Source organism: Vanessa atalanta, chromosome 1, assembly GCF_905147765.1.
Source record: "Vanessa atalanta chromosome 1, ilVanAtal1.2, whole genome shotgun sequence".
In the NCBI taxonomy this organism is placed as follows: domain Eukaryota; kingdom Metazoa; phylum Arthropoda; class Insecta; order Lepidoptera; family Nymphalidae; genus Vanessa; species Vanessa atalanta.
The window spans coordinates 3126174-3146853 of NC_061871.1; the positions used below are offsets into that span (position 1 = coordinate 3126174).

General features: G+C 31.2%; 2 protein-coding genes across 2 annotated transcripts; both read left to right on the forward strand.

Annotated features, from left to right (window-relative positions):
- Positions 1 to 1026: 1026 nt before the first annotated feature.
- Positions 1027 to 12092, forward strand: LOC125077216. The gene is made up of 13 exons (XM_047689086.1): positions 1027 to 1180; positions 2485 to 2678; positions 2919 to 4799; positions 4880 to 5010; positions 5089 to 5298; positions 7269 to 7272; positions 8534 to 8605; positions 9235 to 9291; positions 9633 to 9773; positions 9992 to 10209; positions 10489 to 10656; positions 11494 to 11643; positions 11963 to 12092. The coding sequence occupies exons 2-13, from the start codon at positions 2495 to 2497 to the stop codon at positions 12017 to 12019; spliced, it is 3273 nt and encodes a 1090-aa protein (XP_047545042.1). The 5' UTR covers positions 1027 to 1180; positions 2485 to 2494; the 3' UTR covers positions 12020 to 12092.
- An 811-nt stretch (positions 12093 to 12903) lies between these two features.
- LOC125077223 (ankyrin repeat and MYND domain-containing protein 1-like) lies at positions 12904 to 20594 on the forward strand. The gene is made up of 15 exons (XM_047689099.1): positions 12904 to 13048; positions 13509 to 13691; positions 14040 to 14249; positions 15318 to 15527; positions 15944 to 16122; positions 16354 to 16474; positions 16611 to 16794; positions 16878 to 17382; positions 17463 to 17631; positions 17705 to 17926; positions 18280 to 18519; positions 18728 to 18849; positions 18973 to 19173; positions 19516 to 19678; positions 20424 to 20594. The coding sequence occupies exons 1-15, from the start codon at positions 12953 to 12955 to the stop codon at positions 20592 to 20594; spliced, it is 2976 nt and encodes a 991-aa protein (XP_047545055.1). The 5' UTR covers positions 12904 to 12952.
- Positions 20595 to 20680: the final 86 nt, after the last annotated feature.

Below are 20680 nucleotides of genomic sequence, written 5' to 3' on the forward strand. Positions count from 1 at the left end.
CAATTGCAAACTTAAGTCATAAATGTTGCCATTATATATTAATAAGAACAATATTATTTAATTTTTTAAAATCTAGTTGCAATTAAAGTATTAATTTGAGCAATAATATAACATCTAACAATACATCATTAATATTATTTTGACTGTTTATAAATAATGTTTTGTAATAAAAGCTTTAATTCGTCTAAATTGTCTGATACCTGATGAAGTTTATGTACATTACTGTTTATCGGAGTTTCAGATAAAGCAAATTTCACGTATGTATATTAATTTATGTATCTATTATGATTTATGATATTAGAAGTAAAAAGATTTGCATCAACACCAAAATATCTTAAAATATAGTACGTTAACGCCTGAATTAAAATGCGTTATAATAAAAACAAAATGTTCTAAAACTAAAATTTCTGTTACTTTACTAATTATTTTTTTATCATTTTATGTTAACTCTTTGAAAGAACAATTAATTACCACCTATCTTTATTACAAACAAAAGTTGTTCAACTCTATACTTTCCTTTGTGTCTAAGGAAATATTTTTTTCTTCAGAAAAGATATTTAATTCTACAACTTTCTATGTTTAAATTAACGTTAAGGTTTTGTCCCGAATAATACTCTAGAGTGTTTATATTTTTATACATTGACAAAGATATTGACTTGGGTGATTTACATTAATGGAATTAAAAATGTTTTATTGCTACACATTCGTTTATTATATATTAATAAATGAATCTTATATTTCTCTCTTTGCATACGCTACTTTATATAACAGTGTCCGTGGAATGTACTATTATTGCTTGGAATATAGAAGAGATAATGAATGCAGGTCATAGAGCGAATACTGCAAGCAATAAACTAGAGTGGACTTGATTCCAATAAAAATAAATAAACATTTTGCAACACTGTGTACTGTACCTAAGCCCGGCTTCGCTCCCTCTATCGATCGTAGTTATATAACTGCTCCCCTCCTCGCTCCGCCCCGCTTATATCTTTTCAGCTATATCATTCATAGCGGGTTCCGTAGCCCCTGAAACCTGCGGAACCCTGGCATGTCTACTGCGCATGAGGTAGGGCGCACGGTGCCAACTTTCAGTATCCCAGTTGTTTTCCAGACACCCTAGTGATCGTACACGCTGAAAAATACACCCTGTGTTTTGTTGTGTCGTGATAAATGGTTTAAGGTAAGTTCTTATGAATATAAAGGCTATCTCAAACAGCGTCTGTTTGAAATAACAATGTTTTGTTGACGCCTAAAGCTCATAAGAACGATCTGTATGTATCATTCAGATTTCTTTGTTTGACGGGCGGTCAAATCGTATGTTTATAGAAAATGGTGACCTATATAACTGACCCGACTGGAAGTTATTTCTACGAAATTAAATATGTTATATATAAATAATATATGTACATTTTAGAATAATATTTATATTTTATATAAATAATATATGTTAAACAAATCAATATACGAGACATAAGCCGACAAAATCCCTCAATTATTGTTATTTATTATCTTATTTATTTAAATTTAAAAATATGTAAAAACCTACGTCCATTTTAATGAATAATTCTTGAAATAAACAAATAAATATTTATCTGAATTTCTCCGTTAGGATTCCTCACAAAGATTTTTGGTTACAACCCTCTCAGGATAAACATACATTTTATTGTCAACCTACAATATCTGTCAACCTATCATTATCATTATTCTAGAAAAATCAACATGATTTATTTAATATATTATGATATGATGTGTTCTATATGTACCTATAGTACATCTGTTAATCTTATTCTTTTAAATATTGAATATACAAAGTAAAGTGTATTCATTATATTAAAAAAAATAGGAAAATAATGTTGTGTGTAATTTCTTCGTATGGCAGCTTGGCTTACCATATACATTTGTTATACATCGCTTGACAAAACTACAAAATTATATCGTGTGGAACATTCGAAGAGTAGCAGGATTTTCAAATTCTTGTATTGAATTAGGTTTAACTTTTAGTAAAAACATCACACTAATTTTGACATCTCCTCTTTCAAAATCAAATCGATAAAATCTGTTATCTTATTTTCTATATTCTCCAATTATATCTCATGGAACTCATAAAAATATATAATAATATAAACATCGATCATACAACAAAGCAATAAAGGTGTATTTTTCTTTTCATTTGGGTCCTAAATGTGAAAGTTTAAACCGCACATTGACATCAGATAAAAAACAACTTACTTCTATAAAAATATACGTTATAAGACGAAGATTATTTTAATTCCATGTTAGGAATAATATATACATCGTTACCGCTTGCAAAACAAAATAATCAAGTTACTGTCAGTCCACGTTTCAATGCATTAGAGATACGCATTTTATTTCTTTAAATCATTGATCTATTGAATTATTTTTTATGATATAAACCTGGATATAACAATATTATTGTTGATAGGTCTAACGTTTGAGCGACTATTAATGTAACAATCAATACAGGTGTTGCAGTATGCGAGTTCTATGGCTGTGTTTGGCGACCGTGTGCATGGTTGTGTGCACGGCGGAGCGCGGCGGATCGTTGCGTGGGGCACTTGAAGCGTTGCAGCGACGACAACGTGGGCGCGTGCATGTACCCGTTGAATCGTCAGATTATGAAGCTTTTTACGACTTCGTGCCGCCGCAAGCTTATCCTGGTATGACAAAAAATTTACATTATCGTATAAATTTAATCCACATTAATGCTTCTCATGCAGCGCAAAATTATAACAACACTACTTAAAATAATATTTTTTATTAGATTAAAAAAGATTTTACGGACAACATACACAATTTATGTTATGTTTTACAGGATTCATTATTTTTTTAAACATATTTTCAAAACTAAATCGTAATTTATTAATGCTTTTCATGTTTATATGTATTGTTAATTACAGAGCCTGATTATTCAGTAGATCCTGAAAATGCTGAAGATGAAACATCTCCAAAGTATATTGTCAGGTTGCTAGAAAATGAAAGGCCATCTGAAGCTTATGAGTACAAAATAATCAAGAAAAAATCTGCATTTAGTAGACCGAATTCTAATACACGGCAACCATCTCCTTTCCGCGAACGAAGTCAACATTCAGACAACGATAGACTTCGAGACTTGTTTATGGATAGAGATGAAGATGTAGATGAAAATAGTCACATTCTGGAAAACGAAGGAGACAACGACATTGAATATGCAGTTCTTTTGGATCAGCTCTGGTCTAAATACAAGAATAACCAAGGGCGTTCTAAGAATGAAGACAATGCAGAAGGCGTAGTAAAATTATATAAAGATAAAATTATCAAAAAACGATTTCCTAATAATTGGGGTCCCGTAGCTTTTAAAAGAAAACGAAGTCCAGAATCCAATATGGATCGATCCGTATTAACCGAGAGCGAATATATTAAGAACAATGGAGATATTGTTCCTCGTAATTCTAACTATAATTCATATGAAGTTTCTGATAATGATGATGATAATGATAAAGACGACATGCGAGAAGAATATGCTATTGCCTTTCAACCCCTTAACGATGATAGTCTCTCTGATTTAGCAGACGAAGATCAGTATGCATATGAAACGATTGAAAAGCGATTTCCTGTAACTAAAAGGAGCAGTGAACCGTATAATTTCAATAGTCAAAAGAAAAGATTTGCTCCTGACCAGAATAAACGCGATACTAAGACATTCAGAAATAGTGCCGGAACAGATCCAAAAATAATCAGAGACTTGTCAAAAATATTTGGGAATGCAGAAAATGAATTTATTAAATCTCCCGTTAAGCGTAACACTGATCATGTTGAAAAATTGCATGATAGTAAGCCACCGACGTTGGTTTTACCTCATAATCACACCGAGCATGACCAAAATTTGACAATGTACGAAGATAATAATCACGAAGAAAGTGAGCACAAAATTCATCCCCCAGGAGTATTCGGTAAAGAAGAACACTATCATAACACCCATGAATCAGAACATACTCATGATAAAGATCACAAACATAATCATGACAAAGATCAACACGAGAATGATAATAATCAGGAAACTGAAAAACCAATTAAAATCAAGAAGAAGTCTATCGATTGGTCAGATTATTTCGGCATTGACAAACGGCTTAAAAAATCAGTTTCCTTTGTAAATAATCTAAACGAGGATCGACTCAAAAAACAATACTTTGACACATTTAATAAGGAGGTGATATACCCCTTAAATTCCTTTAGAAAAAATAATTATGCAAAACGCAATTACGTTCAACCGAATGAGGAAACAAATATTCGAATGAATAACGATCATTCACTTGCTAAAGACGAAAAAAGAAACTCTGGAACCGACAATGAATCGAAATTGGATAATATCGATAAGAAGTTGAAAAATATGGAAGGAATAATAGTGGATGAAGCATTACATTATTCAAATATTGGTGAAGAGCTAGACTCTAAAGAAGAACAAGAAATGAAAGAAAAATTGCTGTCTCGTTTGGCTGCAGCTTATAGTTTGGAAAAAATGCGCAAAGCGCTAAAAGAATTCAAGCAAAGTTTGCAAATGCAAAAAGCGTCTTCAGTTGTTCGTTCCTCTTCTGATCACACTAGTGATAAATATAAAAGAGTTGTTATAAAAAAGGAAAAGGTACTCATGCCGAATGACATTCCGATTGCATCTGAAAAAAATGATGATTTTGAAGATGAACAAGGAGCTGGTCATTATTTAAATGGTAAAATGGAGGAACAGCTCTCTGAAGGATATATGGGTGGAAGTGGAAGCCATCATACTCCTGTAATGTCGACAGGTAAAATTATACACTAACAGTGGTCGAATTATTAACAAAGGTAATATAATATTGTTAACATTTCACTTATTTTATTACAGTTAGCTCTATGGGTGCTTGCCCAGTTTTAGCAAAGATTGTACAAAGATGCCGTGGTGTCGACTTATTAGCTGGAGATCGTGGTCAGCTGTTTCTTCCTTTGTGTAGCTTACACCAGATTTGTTACCTTTGTGTAAGTATAGATAGAACTTTGGTGCTAAACAATTCTTAAATATAAAGAATATGAATATATATATTTTTTTTCTTCTAGGGTGAGGCTCCTCCAACAACATGTGACTTAGTATTTCTGTCCGAAGCAGACTCCTCCTGTGAAGGTGATATGAGTTGTCAGCGAGCTGCGCGTTCGGCTCTTATGGCTTTAAGAGAATTGCATGAAAATTTAGTCGATGAGTTAGATGGTGAATGCGAAGCAAGCCCTTGCCTTCCTGCCACTTTGAAACTAAATCTAGGTTGGCAGAGAGCGCTTCACCGATAAAGAAACTTCGAAACCGACCTTGCAATGAGCCATTATGTGCAGAAATCGCAGTTACTTATTACGAGAAAGAAGCTCAACAAATATGAGTAGTGAAACTCAATTATCAAGCTTCTGATTTATGATTGTATTAATTAAAATATTATTATCGTAATCATTTATAAACATTTTAATAGATGTATTTTTTCTAAATGTCACTTATTATCTTAGTGTCCACGGATAATCACCATCGATTATTCCCTAGTTAACAATCTAATTTTTATATTATTCATACGGGTTTAACCGGCCATAGACGCGTATGAATAAAACTGTTTAATTCGATATACGTCGTTACATTTATAATTGACTATTCGCTAAGATTTAAATAATAATTTATGCGAAATACAAAAGCTTTCATTGTTAAATGTTTTCCATTTAAATATTGAACGTTGTATAAGGATTTTGCTAATAATATTTTATTGCATTTCTGATTGTTTAACGTCAAAGTCAGCTATAGAAAACGGTTCGATCTAGGGGGAAATGTCCAAGGTTTTGTAGATGACGTTTATATTATGGGTGTTTTAAAAAATATGTCTATCGTTGTTAAATATTTACTTACATGTATACTATGTATTATTGTTTAAGTATGTCGTCATAAACTAAGCATTACGGCAATTAAAGATTATTAAATATATATAATTATATTATATACTTGAACTTTTAAATTACTATATATTCAGAACTTTATATAGAATATAAAAAAAAGAATCATATAGATAAACACAAAATTCGTATTAAACAATGAATATTTCGAATAATTTTACATAATATATTTATACATGTATGCATATTTGTTTAAATTATACATATATGTCTTTTATTAAGTGAAAAATATATAAAAGTTGCTGCAAAAAATATAGAGCTGATTTTATCTCGTTTTCTAAACTTGTCTTCAACAAGGATCAGCACTACTTCGACAAAAATGACTTGGTATATCTGGTAGTGTTGATAAAAAGTTTATGCCATAAATAACATAATTTAGCGTAATGATAGTCGCTATTCCCAATTGAAGAGGGTGTTACACTGCACAATTAGCACTAGTGCACAAAATCTAGACTATACTAGGACAATAAAATAGTCGTTGTTTTATCGAGACTAGTCATTTTAGTCTAATATCTAAAATTATTAATAAATTTTAATCAGCATATATATAATATTACCAATTATTTAAATAATGGTGGTATTCAACATTTTAAACTGAAAATTAAAATACATATTTAAAAACGGTACGAGTTATTTGATCTATCTAAATAATATCCTATTTAATCTTCTAAGTCTTCCGAGTAAAACTCTGGCAGAATTGATGTAATTTTAACATAGTAATACACTGTTATGATATCAGCTCATATCCGTAATATCATCATCGATAATATTAATTACATGTGTTGTTAGAAGTACTTTCAAAGCTCATTTTGAACGGAAACATACATTTTGCCAAAAACATGAATGTTACTTGAAACTTATTCTATTCGTAACTATGTTCAAGTTCATGATAACATATTAATATAAATGGTTTTCAAACGTTGTTTTATTTTAAACTATATGTTACCCGCTGTAAAGTAGCACCCCCGGCGTTGTAACCATAACCGCTCCCGTGGTCGACACTAACTGGCTGGGCTGGTATACTAAAGTCATCGTACTCGGCTAAAGTTTGATTCACCTCCCCGATTATTTCAGTTCCTTTCTGCGTTCTTTAGACACGCAAAGGAAGAGATTGAAGAATTTAGTTCTAATCAATTACCATACGGTCTATAAAATGTATGCGGCATTTTTGAACGTAAATACTTCATACATTTTAAATCTTTTGAACTGTAAATACTTAGGAATAACAATATTGGGTGTCGACGTCGTTCAAATATAATTCAGATAAAATAGATAAATAATAATAATATTCCTTTATAATGTTTAATTTTGTCCAGACAGGTAATTAAAATTTCATTTATTCAATTCAGAATCGGACGAAAGTCTGTCTGAATTTATAATATGTTATAAGTATTTTTAGTTAGAAAATAAGTTTTCAATCGAGTACAATAATATAATTATCGAATATATGTTGTCTATATACATATGTTTCGATACAAATAATTCACGACTACATTCAATAGTTTCCCTTCGCGCGTCACCGAGAAATTCCAAAAAAGCAAAACTGCGTCTGTCATGCAAGAACAGAACATAAAGGTTTTAACTTTGAAAGATTAATAATAATCAACCCATAATTTATGCTTCGTTTGATTTATGTGTATCTGTTGTCTGATTTCTTATCAAAGATAATTTTATATGATATCTCTTTACAGCATTCCACGGATATAAATATTAATCTAGCCATTTTGTAAGAATAAACTCAAAACTCGACGAAGAGCTCGATTATGTACCTAATTGCAGAATCAACAGGGAGTAAAAGGCGGCATTGGCAACTATTATTATAATGTTCAAAGGTTTCAGGAAAAATCTTTATCAAGTTAAGCATCGTGCGTCAAATTAGTCTCTAAGGATTACTTAAAAGACTTATACGTATATGAAATCTTATAAAGAAAGCGAAAATATCTGTCAGTTGTAAAAAATAATCTTCTTTTTCAGAAAAAAATCTCAGATTCCTACAGAAGCTACTTTAGGAATCTGAGAATATAATTAACTGACCTAATCGCAAAAATATTATTTTGGGCCACCTGACCACCTTATGATGATGATATGTTGTCACCACTGCTCATAGACACCAGCGCCGTAAGAAACTTGAACCCATGCATCGCAAATGCGCCACCAATCGCGGGAATTAATATGTTATGTTCCTTATGCCTATAGTTACACTGGCTCACTCACCCTTCAAACCGGAAAACAACATGAATATGAACCAACCGGAATATAAGTATAAGCAGCTGCAGTACCAAAAAGGAGTCAAATCGAAAAACGAAGTTATATGATTAATTAGTACAGGCAATGAGACACCCTGAGAAGTTATATTTGTAATTATGATTAAAAACTAAAATGGCTGACGTAATGAAAGCTAAAATACTTTACGAAATACGATGCTCAACAAGTTGTTGTACTATTGATAATGATAGAGATTTATCTATTGATAACAAGGCGTGCGAACGATTGAATTGTGTCGATAACTCAGTACAGTGCAATACTAATAATAAAGAACATTATAATTATACATCATTATTACATACTTAATTTACATAAGTGGTTAGATCTCCTGTCATGGCGAATAATAGTGGAAGTGCAAGAGGTATGGATAATCCAGCAGCTACTGAAGGTAATGCTATATTTGTTATTCAACAAATAGTTTGTAGGTTACTTTGCAGTTTTGCACCGACGATGTTTTGGCGCTTATCATAAACAAATAATTTAATTTATCTAAATAAACCTCCAGTGTTGTCTAGTCATAATTTATTTAAATTACAAATATTTTTTAGTACATTTTGTACACTGACAGTATTTTAGGTAGGTTCGTAAAACATTTAAATTACTGTAAATATAAAGAAGTAATACTTATGAAGAAAAATATATTAAGATATGAATCAATTATCGATAAAAAATCATGCATGAATTTGAAAAATACCTAAAAATAAGAATATATAAAAATAATGTCACAGGACAATCTTTTGGATGGCGTATTTTTTCTATAATTTCTATGTCATGTTTGTATAGTAATAGTCAGTTTAGTCACATTTTTTATAATTTTTCTTCAATGTAAATAATATTGAGCAATTATAACTACATATAAGACTTTATTGCACAACAAATGCAATTTGGACCATCGGTGGGCTACAATATCCTCTAGCGGCCAATTTGAAAATATTCTTACGAAAGGCTTTTTGTAGTCCTAAAAAACGAAAGCAAGAAGAAATAATAATAATAAAATGAAATAAATAATTCCCTTAGACGATGGATCCACATTGAGACCCGATCTGGTGATAAGCGTCCAACCCCAAGTGCAAGGTAAGTTTTATTGTTTTTTTTTTTAGATTTGACAATGTTTATTCACTCCCTCTCCTCTCTTCATTCCTTTATTTCTGAAGTTCGTTTTCGTGCTGGTGTAGACTCATATGTATCGTATTTATTTATATCGGTTTCTGATAGTCTAGTGGTCTCCTTCAAAACACAATCTGATTGGAAGTAACCTAGTAAGAACTAGAGAGAAGGAAATATTTGCTTGACCTAGAACTAATCAACCAGTCTAACTATCTGATTGGTTTGCGTCCTAGAGATACACAACAATCAGATTGTGTTTTGAAGGAGAGAGAATGAAATATTTTAATTCTATAATATTTTTTATACAGAGAGTAATCGAGCTGAACTCCCAGTATCAACGACAGATTGGCAATCGAACAGTCGAGGGCAGTTCATACCATTACACGGCTTAGATTTTCTCATCGGTGCTTCCAGCCTGCACATACAACAAACTGTAGAACTTGATGACTGTAAGTTGCTTAGTAAATACTTATCGATTTATTAGAAATATTGTATGTTTATTTTCGTATTTGTAACTGTTTTTCCAACTTAGAATTTGTAATATGACGCAAAATGTGACAATCTTAAAACACTTATTCCCGGATTCCGGATATTATTCTTTATTTTAATTTTTGAATGAATATAAAAAATAATCATTGATAATATTTGCCGTTTATTATATTTCTAGTAACATCGGGAATAAATTCAGAAAACAGATACATAGTAAAGGTACCTCACGGCGAATCGTTATACATCGCTAGCGAAGTATCTTCGAAAACACAAAGAAGTCTATGTGGCATGGGACGAGCCTTTGTGATGCACTTGCACGACAGCACGAGGCAGGAGGCGTTGGTGCTGCAAAGGCGACTCGCAGCAGCGTCTTGCTTGTTCCCTTGTAGGTTGCAGGTAATCTAAATCTAAAAGAAAAACATACTTCATTCAAGTAATCTTACCACCTATGACTCTCCATTTACAAGATTAAATGAATTATGAAGCCAAGATCGATTAGGTTAGGTTATGTTCGGATCACTCCTGAAGTGCACTATTTATACAGCAAATGAAAATTTGCATAAAAGATAACATTTATCAACGACCTATTCATTTAATACATAATAATTTGTCTTCGATAGCATTTAATTACATTGGAATATTTTCTTACATATTTTTTAACATTTTATGAATCAGGAGATGAGAGTAGTAACACCTCCAGGAGACTATATTGGTCGAATACAACAACAGTGGACGTGGATGGTACCGTTCTTTCTTGTAAGAGATGCGGCGGATGACGTCCTCTATGTTGTAGAAGGCCCGGCAGTTTTAAAAAAAAGTGCTCTTCAGCTTTCTAAATTTAAGGTAATAATACAAAAAATATAAGCTTGCAAAATGTTCATATAGTATAATATTAAGAATATATTATGTTATTCCTTTCAAAAATATTTTATTAATTACGAGATTGAGAATTTAAATTAACGCTCGGTTTACTTTTAACAAGTGATTCAGTTCGTAAGGGTCAAGTCCAGATCATTTTATGTTACCTCCTAATTCACGTATAATGCAATAGTAATAAAGTATATTACTTAAATGTCTTGTAAGCCTAAAATAAAAAACATTTGTTGAATTATAACACAACTGTAGGGAATATACTCAGATTATAAAACAAAAGGCAAGTGGGGCGCGTGGATTGTTATAGCGACCCTTTTCATTTCACACTGTCGGGAATTTACATTCGCTTTTGATATTTCATTCGCTTTTGTAGCTTCACTCCATCTGCCTTTGGTTTTATAATCTCAGATAAATTGAAAATAAAGAGAACCAAATGTGTATTTTACACACATCTTAATTTAAATAAAAGTTATATCGTCATCAATCAGAAGACGAATGATGACCGGCGTACTACAAAACCAAAACGAGGTTTTGTTAATCAATATAATGTTAGTAGTAATAATTAAAATAATTACGAGCGGCGGCGAACCGCAATATAATCAATCATCTTTAAATTAAATTACACTTTGGGTATGTGAACAAACTTCACCAATATATTCTACACATCGTAATAAATGAAAATTTATCGATTTTACATTTTAATTATATATTGTATACGTAGTTCTGTACACATTTATTATATAATGTATTGGTTATTAAATCAACACGTATTATATTGATTGCCTCAAAAAAACAATATTCTTTCAGATATTGAGTGGGGATTCCTTACGTGAAGTTGGAACAATATCCCACGGTTGGGACCGAGAGCTCGTTACTTTTACAACAAACATTATCTATCCTACTGATACAGCACAGCCAAAACATAAAGCTCTTCTATTGGCCGCGGCATTTTTGCTTGTAAGTATTTTCAGTTTTATGTGTTAATTATTTTCATTGTCTCCACTTGACATGTTCGTTGTAAGACTGAAATCAGCACAGTCAGCTTAACAAATTCAGCCAAAATAACTCAAATAACATACGGAAAAGGCTCTTGTCTCTTAATAATCTGAAAATTTACTTAATAATAAATTAAAATAATCTTACAAAATTTAGTTTTAATGAGTAATAAATGAGTTTTTGACCTGATTACTTTCAGGAAGTAACATCTGTATTCTTTAATTATTATGTAATGCTCTTACTATTTTGTAATCTTTAAACTTATAAACTTTTTTTTCAGGAATACACATACTTCGAACGTGCAAAGAAAAGTTGTTGGCGATGTAATTGTTGTTAATTTAATTAAACATTAAGTGTATAGAAATTAAAATTTATAATTTATTTAATTGAGAGCGCCTGAAAGTTTCTAAGAATAAAAAAAAAGAAAGAAAAAATTGTCATAAAATATTTTTAATTTTTTATAATATATTTTATAGTTGGTATTACGATACTATTGGAATTGAAACAATACATACATACGAATGATATTTGTGTATTATTTTTATTTTTCCTATTTATTTTATTAATCTATGTGTTATAAGTGTATATGTTACTATAAAAGCTCGAACTACGGTAAATCCTAAGATATTCCAGTAAAACCTAAGATTTACCTTATTCTGAATGGTAAATGCCCAAAACATTAAATAACTAACCTAACATAACCTATTTAAATTATTTTCATTACCTAACGACAGAATAAAACATATTAAAGAATATAAATAAATAATTTAAGTTACTTCTTTAGGATTTTATCTCAGTAGTAATGTAAATTTGAATATTTATTTTCAAATGAACACCCGACCTCATTTTTTAAGCGCCCTAGGCTGCCGACTAATTTTCACCATTTGAATGGGAAGACCCTAAATTTTGTGGCGTAATTAATATTATATTATAAATATATCGAATTACGTAACAATTAAGTCTACTAGCCTAAGAGTTTCTTGGTATGAAAATATACTTTATAAATTAAACTAAATACATATATCAAAATATAAAACCTTTTCAGTTATCAGTAAAATTTTTTTAAAGGTACTCATTTAAATACTTTTGTGTCGATTGTATTCGTGTCAATATATATGTAAATATAATTACCACAATCACAAATGTACTCTTTTTAAAAGAAATAATGTAATATTACTTATTTTATGTTGTCGTATTTAATAAACAACGACTGCATCGAAATTTAATATAAGCCTTTTTGACGCTAAAAACGCTACGCTTTAAACTAAAAATGGACACGCGAGATTATTTGCAGTATTATATAGGTAATAAAGACGATGAAAGTAGAAAACATGGCAAGGGAGAAAATCACTGGTCCGGAGTTAAAGTAAATACATGTCATTTAATAATAATAAATTATAGTTTAAACAAAACAATTCAACGACATTTAGAACTGTAAAATTACAGTTCATAAATATCTTGCTGCCAATTTGATTCGAACTGAATAGCCCGGTCAAATGAGGTAAATCTTAACTTTGGTAAAGATGTGGGGTTTAAATCCGGAAAAGCACCACTCAGATTTTTTCTTAGGCTTTTTGTGTTGCACGGTATAGGAAATCGTAGTGAAGAAACCATGTAAATTTCTTCACGGATGATATTCTAAAACATGTGTATCGACTACCTCATTGGAGTAACGTGGTGGAATAAATTCCAAATGTTCTCCTCGATAGGAGGGAAAGGCTCAGCCTAGCAGTGGAACGTTTTCAGAAGTTTACCTTACTACTCTAAATATTTTGATTACTCATTTATTCACAAATACTATAACGTATATTTTAAATTATTTTTAGTCTTTAGAATGGTATGAGGGGCATTTTGTTCGTGATACTATGCACGGTATCGGGGATTATTCTTGTCGATTCCGAGGACCCGAAAAAGCCATCGAGAATGCTGTGACATATGAAGGATACTTTTATTGTAACCAGTTTCACGGCTACGGAACCATGTCGTATCCTAACGGAAAAACTTTTACCGTAATTATTAATTTTATTAGTTATATATGTTGTAATTTGTATATATTAATTAAGTAGTTCTTTGTTGAGTAATAAAAAATACTTATTGTATGGAAATTTACTGCATCGATTTTGTTGATGATATACAAAACAAGACGGAGAGTAATGTCTACAAAATTAACATATCTTGTAAAATAAGTTTCATTTATTAACTTGAATGAAAATGTATAATAACACAAAAAAAAATGCTTAATTAATTAATCATATAAAATATAACCTTCTAAAACTACAATTTTAAAGACCGTATATTAAAATATTCATATTTTTTAACAATTGCACAAAAATTATGCTGCTATTATTTATGGACAGGGTTTATTTCTTAGTAACGTTCGATGGGGTCCTGGTGTGGAAAATCAAGCTGACATGCATGATAACGTAGGTCTATGGCGAGGATCCCAGCTCGTGAGGCTGGCTTGGCGGCCATCTGCACCTAATATTGTACCAGATTTTATGTCCATCAGCAGTGGGCGAACTTTAGTTGAATCGCACAGAATTATATTGACTTCAAAAGTCGAAACTGTTAGTAACAACTCTTTTTTTTTATTTAGTAAAATAGACTTCTATAAATAGTATAAAACATAGTCGCTTTCTGTTTCTATTTGGATCTCCGCTTTCTTCTGCTAAACCACTCGACGTATTTTGATACGGTTTACTAAGTGATAAAAATACACATTAGTAGAAAATACTAAGTTGTTTGCGAAGCCATTTCATACTTTGATATTGAATACAAAAATGTACCTTCTTTAACACTAATTCTTAACTAATGTTTAACTGAAAACTTACTCTGAAACACGATCAATATAATGGAACAAAATCCTTATCTAAATATGTAGCGGTTATTGCGTAGTGCGCATTAAAAATAACAGCGAACTGTTTATAAATATAGATATATAAAAACATTATAAATTAAATACACCAACTTATTATTATCTTGCTAAGCTCACTTTTCGTTTTCTTTATTCATAAATTGATCCTTTGCGAACGGGGCTGTTCGTATTTTCCTTATAGGTAATATAAATAAACATAAAGAAGAAGCCTCTCAACGCTTTGATTGTCTGTATATTTTAGACAAATATGTATAGCCTATTCCATTCGAATAAAGATAAACAAATCTTAAATTTACGAATTCCATGCAATATATGAATTTATTTATAATTCTTTTTCATTCAAGTGCGAAAAACTTACGTCGTCGGCTAGTTTATTAGGCTATATTCCAGTTCGATCCTCGGATCAGGCCACTACAATGTTTGATTAATGATTTAATGATTTTTTTGTTAAGAAGTTTTAAGTAAAAGCACGGAGTTAGGCAGTGTTAGCACTCTCGTTTCACTGTGATTTCTCCCAGCCACTCCAGCCAGATTCGCAGTCAAATCTGATTTTGTGATAGGAAAAATAAAAATGCACTTGTGTGTAGTTGTGTGTTGTTTACTACAATAAATCTGTAGTAGATTTACTAAATAATACACTACCTATTAACATGATAGTCTGCGTTGATATTACCCGTCGTGACCGTGTTATTATCATCATAATTTAATTTCATATTTCTAGTCTAAATTCAAATTTTCTATTATATTACACTTCCCGTAGGTAGGCGAGGTAAATAGCGCTATCGAACTACTCAAACGATGCGGTGCTGACCCCCGAGTAGCTGTTGAAAGATGGAAGAAGGTGTATCCCAAGAACTGCTCTGACATCCGCAGCCCACTTTGCCATATTGACTTTTTAAATCATAACTATTATGATGGAAAAATTTGTACGCTTAATGAAAAGGATGAAAGTTCAGATAATAAAGATTTGGTTAAGATATACGATTTATTTTGTGTATAAGTATATCAGTTATTTTAAAACCCGTAAATATCTTATACTAGATGTCACTGGATTGTATTAGTTTACTAACTCTTTTTTTCGATATAGGTAAGCGTACGGGCAAATGAGCCACTGGGTTTACCACCACACATAGACATTGGCGCTTTATGAAATATTAACGATTCCTTGCATCGTCGATTCGCCACCAATATTGGGTGCTTATATCTGGGTTCCTTATATCTGCAGTTACACTGGTTGACAGCCTTCAAATTGAAACATACCCTTACCAAGTATTGCTGTATGGGATTAGAATATCTGATGAGTGGGTTGGTACCTGTCCAGGCGAACGTACCATAGTAAATGATTAAAGTGATTAAACCTTATTATTAACATATTTTCATTATCAGAGAGACGATGAAACTGAAACTTATTATGTTTGGAGTAACAATAGCATGATGATTAATATGATGAAACATAGCTACAAACATGAGAAACAAAGGAACCCATTGATATTCGACCTCACGTCTGTTTTGTCTGGACCGAGAATACAATTTAAACCAGCTGGATCACAAGAGCTACTATGCAGGTTTATACATAGATACCTACGCAATGATAAAAAGGCTCTATTTCTTCTAACATCACATCAAACATCCAATTATTTCTTTAAATTATAGTTAGTTTTATAGATATTTATGTAAAATATTTTATGAGTCAATTCTGTTCGAAAATATTATCATAAATAAGTACATATTATAATTATATAACTTAATATGAACATATTATAATGATTTTTTTATTTTTAAATGATTTGCTACAGAACATTGCTCATGGCTTGTTACTTAGGATATATCGCTGAAGTGGCTAAGCTTATAAATGGGAAAAAAATTAACCCCGATGTTTGTGATATTCAAGGAAATTCTGCAATTATGTACGCTGTTGTAAGTTTTTTCTACTTTTTTATCATCAGTTAAATGTGTGTTAAGTTGTCGCCAATAATAGAAAAAAATCTTGAGTTAAATAATATAATTAATATATAGAAATAATCTAACCGAAAATTTTATATATGTATTGTAGTGTGGAGATCACCCTGATATTATAAATTTTCTCGTTGAGGCTGGAGCTAATGTTGACTATTATAACGACAACTGCTGCTCTCCGCTCGCCGTGGCGTTGATGCGATATACTTGTGCTCGAAATGATATCGTTTCTAATGGAATGCTCTATGCTATGTTGCCACCAGCTGCAACACCTGCTCCACGTAATGTTCTACAAATACTTCCTACGATAAATATTCTGTATGTATTGTTTTTTTTATATACATATAGATATATATTTCTGCAGCGCCAGTCGAACAAAAGGTTTTTGAATGGAATATAATACGTGATCCATTATCCACAAGTGCAGGTGGCACTTTGACCAAAATTCCAAGCAAAATAGCCAGAAATATGAGTTCAAAGAAAATTAAATCGTTACTATCTATAAAAGATCAATCGCCAATCAAGAAAAAAACTGATCCACAGCCTAAAATATTAGATCCAGAAGATGACCCGTTTTCAGAGGAATTAAGATTGTATAATGATGTTAGTCGCGAATACTGTATTAAAGTTACTGATTCATTTATACTACCAAATGGTGCGAATGCTATTTCCTATTTATTCGACGTCAATGATATGGTTAAAGAAATTGAAGCTAATGAAGAAGATCAAAGGAAAGCTGAAAAGGTACCAAAAAAAGTATCATCTAAAGTAATAAAGGAAACAATGAAAACTAGCAAGGAAGCCATGTGGGATACAAATGAAAAAGAAAAAGTGTCCATAGATAGTGCTGAGAAGCTAAAAATAGATATGTATGTATTAAAAAGGTTATATTAAAAAATATCTTAAAAGAAATTTTCATATTCATGTTCATGACTTTCCTTGTTTTTAGGTTATCGAAAATAATGTTTACTATTCTTCAATTACTGTCAGATGGTGCTGATCCTAAATCTGTTCAATTTCCTCAACCAGCTTTGTTTATAGCAGTAACTTCCAATTGTCCTGATTTACTGCGTCGTTTAGTACAATATGGTGCTAATATCAATGAATCTTATCCGCAAGTAATATCATAAAATGAAATAACATATATAACTAAAAAATCGATAGTTGCTTTTAATGAATTATTATTTCTAGGTCTTTGATTATACTTGTTTAGACGTCGTTGTGTCTCGACCTATTACCCAAACTAACTTTGAAATGATCAACGTGCTATTAGAAAACGGTGCGGATGTAAATCACAGGCCTGTTTACACGCAAGAAACAAAAGATCCGACAAATTCACATGTAACATTGTATGGTCCTACACTTCTTCATGTTGTGATAACAAAAAAGACTGATAATAATAACGAAGAAGATGTAAGTAAGAATGCTATCTAACAATAATAATTTTGATACACTCTTTGGTATATTGCTTTATGTATTTTATAATGTATACTTTTTTATATTGCCCGACGGTTCAACATAATTGCATCTTGTCTGGTCCCAAGTAAGTAAGGATAGGACTGACGAAAGACGTCGTATAACGCGTTGGTTTTGCAGTCAGCTCATTACCATACCAGATGCACCTCTGTCGATAAGTTCGTCGGACAATTGAGGCTATAATCCAAAAATAATGTATAATATAGGCAATGTACATACATTGCGAAGTTAAAAGTATACTATAATATTTAATTTTACAACATTTTTAATATCTATGAATGTAAAACCAGATACGTCGCCAATTACTGGAGCTTTTACTGGAACACAACTGCGATCCGATAGTTCAATTTAAAGGAAGATCGGCTATAGATTTAGCAATGAATAAAAATTTGGATCTCTTTAATGCGTTTATAAAACATCCAAAAGTTAATCTCAATGCTATAATAAATGATGCTAATCAAAGTATATTGGTAAAATTGTTCAGTATGTCTTACTTCAGAAGTATGACAGGCGCAGAACGACTGCAAACGGTAACATAACAAATTACGCAATTTTTTATTAATAAATTTGCTTCTATAAATAATAGAATAATTGCTGTATACTTATCGTAGAGGTTGTATATATTTTAATAAATATATACAGTTTTCATTAAATTATACCTACCTATTCATTTATAAGGTCTATATTAAATGCACTATATTACATATATTTACAATTTTATCTAAAACAAATACACAGCTTACAAATTTACTGCTTTTCGGAGCTGATCCGTTGATAGAATGTCAAAATGATGAGAGTGTCTATCAGAATATTTTCATCTATACAAAACAAAATTTAAATGAAGTGGATAATAACACTCAGTTTAAGTCAACAATTCCAAGTAGGTACATCTTTAGGTATAAATTTGTTTGTTTGTGCGAACAAAATATTATTAAAAATATATTATAACATAAATTCCAATTTCGAATATTTGATCAAGCTAGAAAACAAGACTCAAAGAGCAAAAAACCGGACAAGACGAAAAAAGACGATAAGCTATCAACTAAATCGATGGGAAAAATGACTTCTGATGAAGTAGATGATTATAAGCAAGCAACAGGTCTAATGACGGACTGCGCTAGGCTCATCTATATAAGATGGCTGCAAGCAAAACTAATGAAAGAACTCATCGTAGTTATTAACAAGTAAGTTTTAAAAATATGCTATTCATTCTCTAGACGTTTTCGTTATTGAGAAGACGATTGAGCGTCATACGAAGTCCTTTTAACCAAACAGGAACAGACCAGTTAGTTTTCAATTGAGAGAGATTCCGTTATTCTTTATTAGGGGTATATATTACGATACATTTTTAATATTTTCTTTATTTATAAATGCCATTTTAAGTGGGAGCAGTCTCTTCCAATACGCGACGACTATTTTGGTACATTATATGTATTTTAAGAAAATACATATCATGTACCAAAAAAGTAAAATGCTAAGTCGTTTTGTAAAATTGTATACAGTTCTTTTTGCTATTTCCTGTTCAGATATAGACACCGGCAATGGAACATGATAATAAAAGAACTAAATACCAACATTTATGGTTTGTGGCTCGCTCCTCAACGTTGTCTCGAAATGTGGGACATCCTATCTAGTACGAAAAAGAAAATATATAATGACAAACGGGTATTGAGACATTTACTCTGCATGGTAATTTTTATGTCCTGGAATAATTACGGTCAGAAACATGCCAATGTGAATTGTCAACAAACCCTCACAGCCTCATTAAGAGATATGATAGAATCTGACGCAACTCGTCTCCTAAGACAGCATAATGTAAGAAGAAAACTGACATTAGAACTTGATGTAGAAACTATGAACCGCTCTTATGTAAAACCAGAGCTAGTCGTCGACGTAAGTCGTTATATAAAAATATTTAATTGAAACTATTTAAAGGATTTTCAAAACATACTTACTCTTCGTTTAAAATAAAACTGTGACATGTTATACAAAAACAATATTGGTACAATCAATCCCTAGATAGTTTTATATATAATTAAGTATATGATCTTTCAAGAAATACTTTCTTTACCATTGGGCCATATGGGTCCCGAACCTAGCGCCGCCATTCGCACGGAGGCTCCGAAAGGCCGATATATTCGCTTTATACTATTTTTTATTTTTTTATTTTAAAGCCTAACAAAAATATTTACAATGTAAATGAAGAAGTATCATTCGAGTGTCTGGTAATACTAAAAAGTGGTCAATTCGAGTGTAGTTTTATATATCTATAATAACACCAAAGTTTGTGGTATGGAATCCTTAGTGACAATGGTACACTTTACAACAGAGTTCCATATTTCGTGTGCCCTAAGAACTAGACTTATTAAGCAAAGATTAAGACTAGAAATTATTTCAGAAAAAAAAATTTAATGTGTGTTTTGAATGCATTCAGCCATTGAGTGAAAACAAGGTGTCCTGTAGCTGGTGTAAGCTCATATCATTTTGCTCAATTGAATGCATTAAAATGAATATAAATAGAAAAGAGTGTCATCCATGCAACGACTATATAAAACAAAAATATTTTTCAAATTTTGATGAAGACAATACAAACACTGGTGCATAATTTGAAGACACTTATGAAAAAACGTATACGAAATTGATATATTTTTTAATTTTACAAATATATAAACTGTGTAAATGTTGCAATCT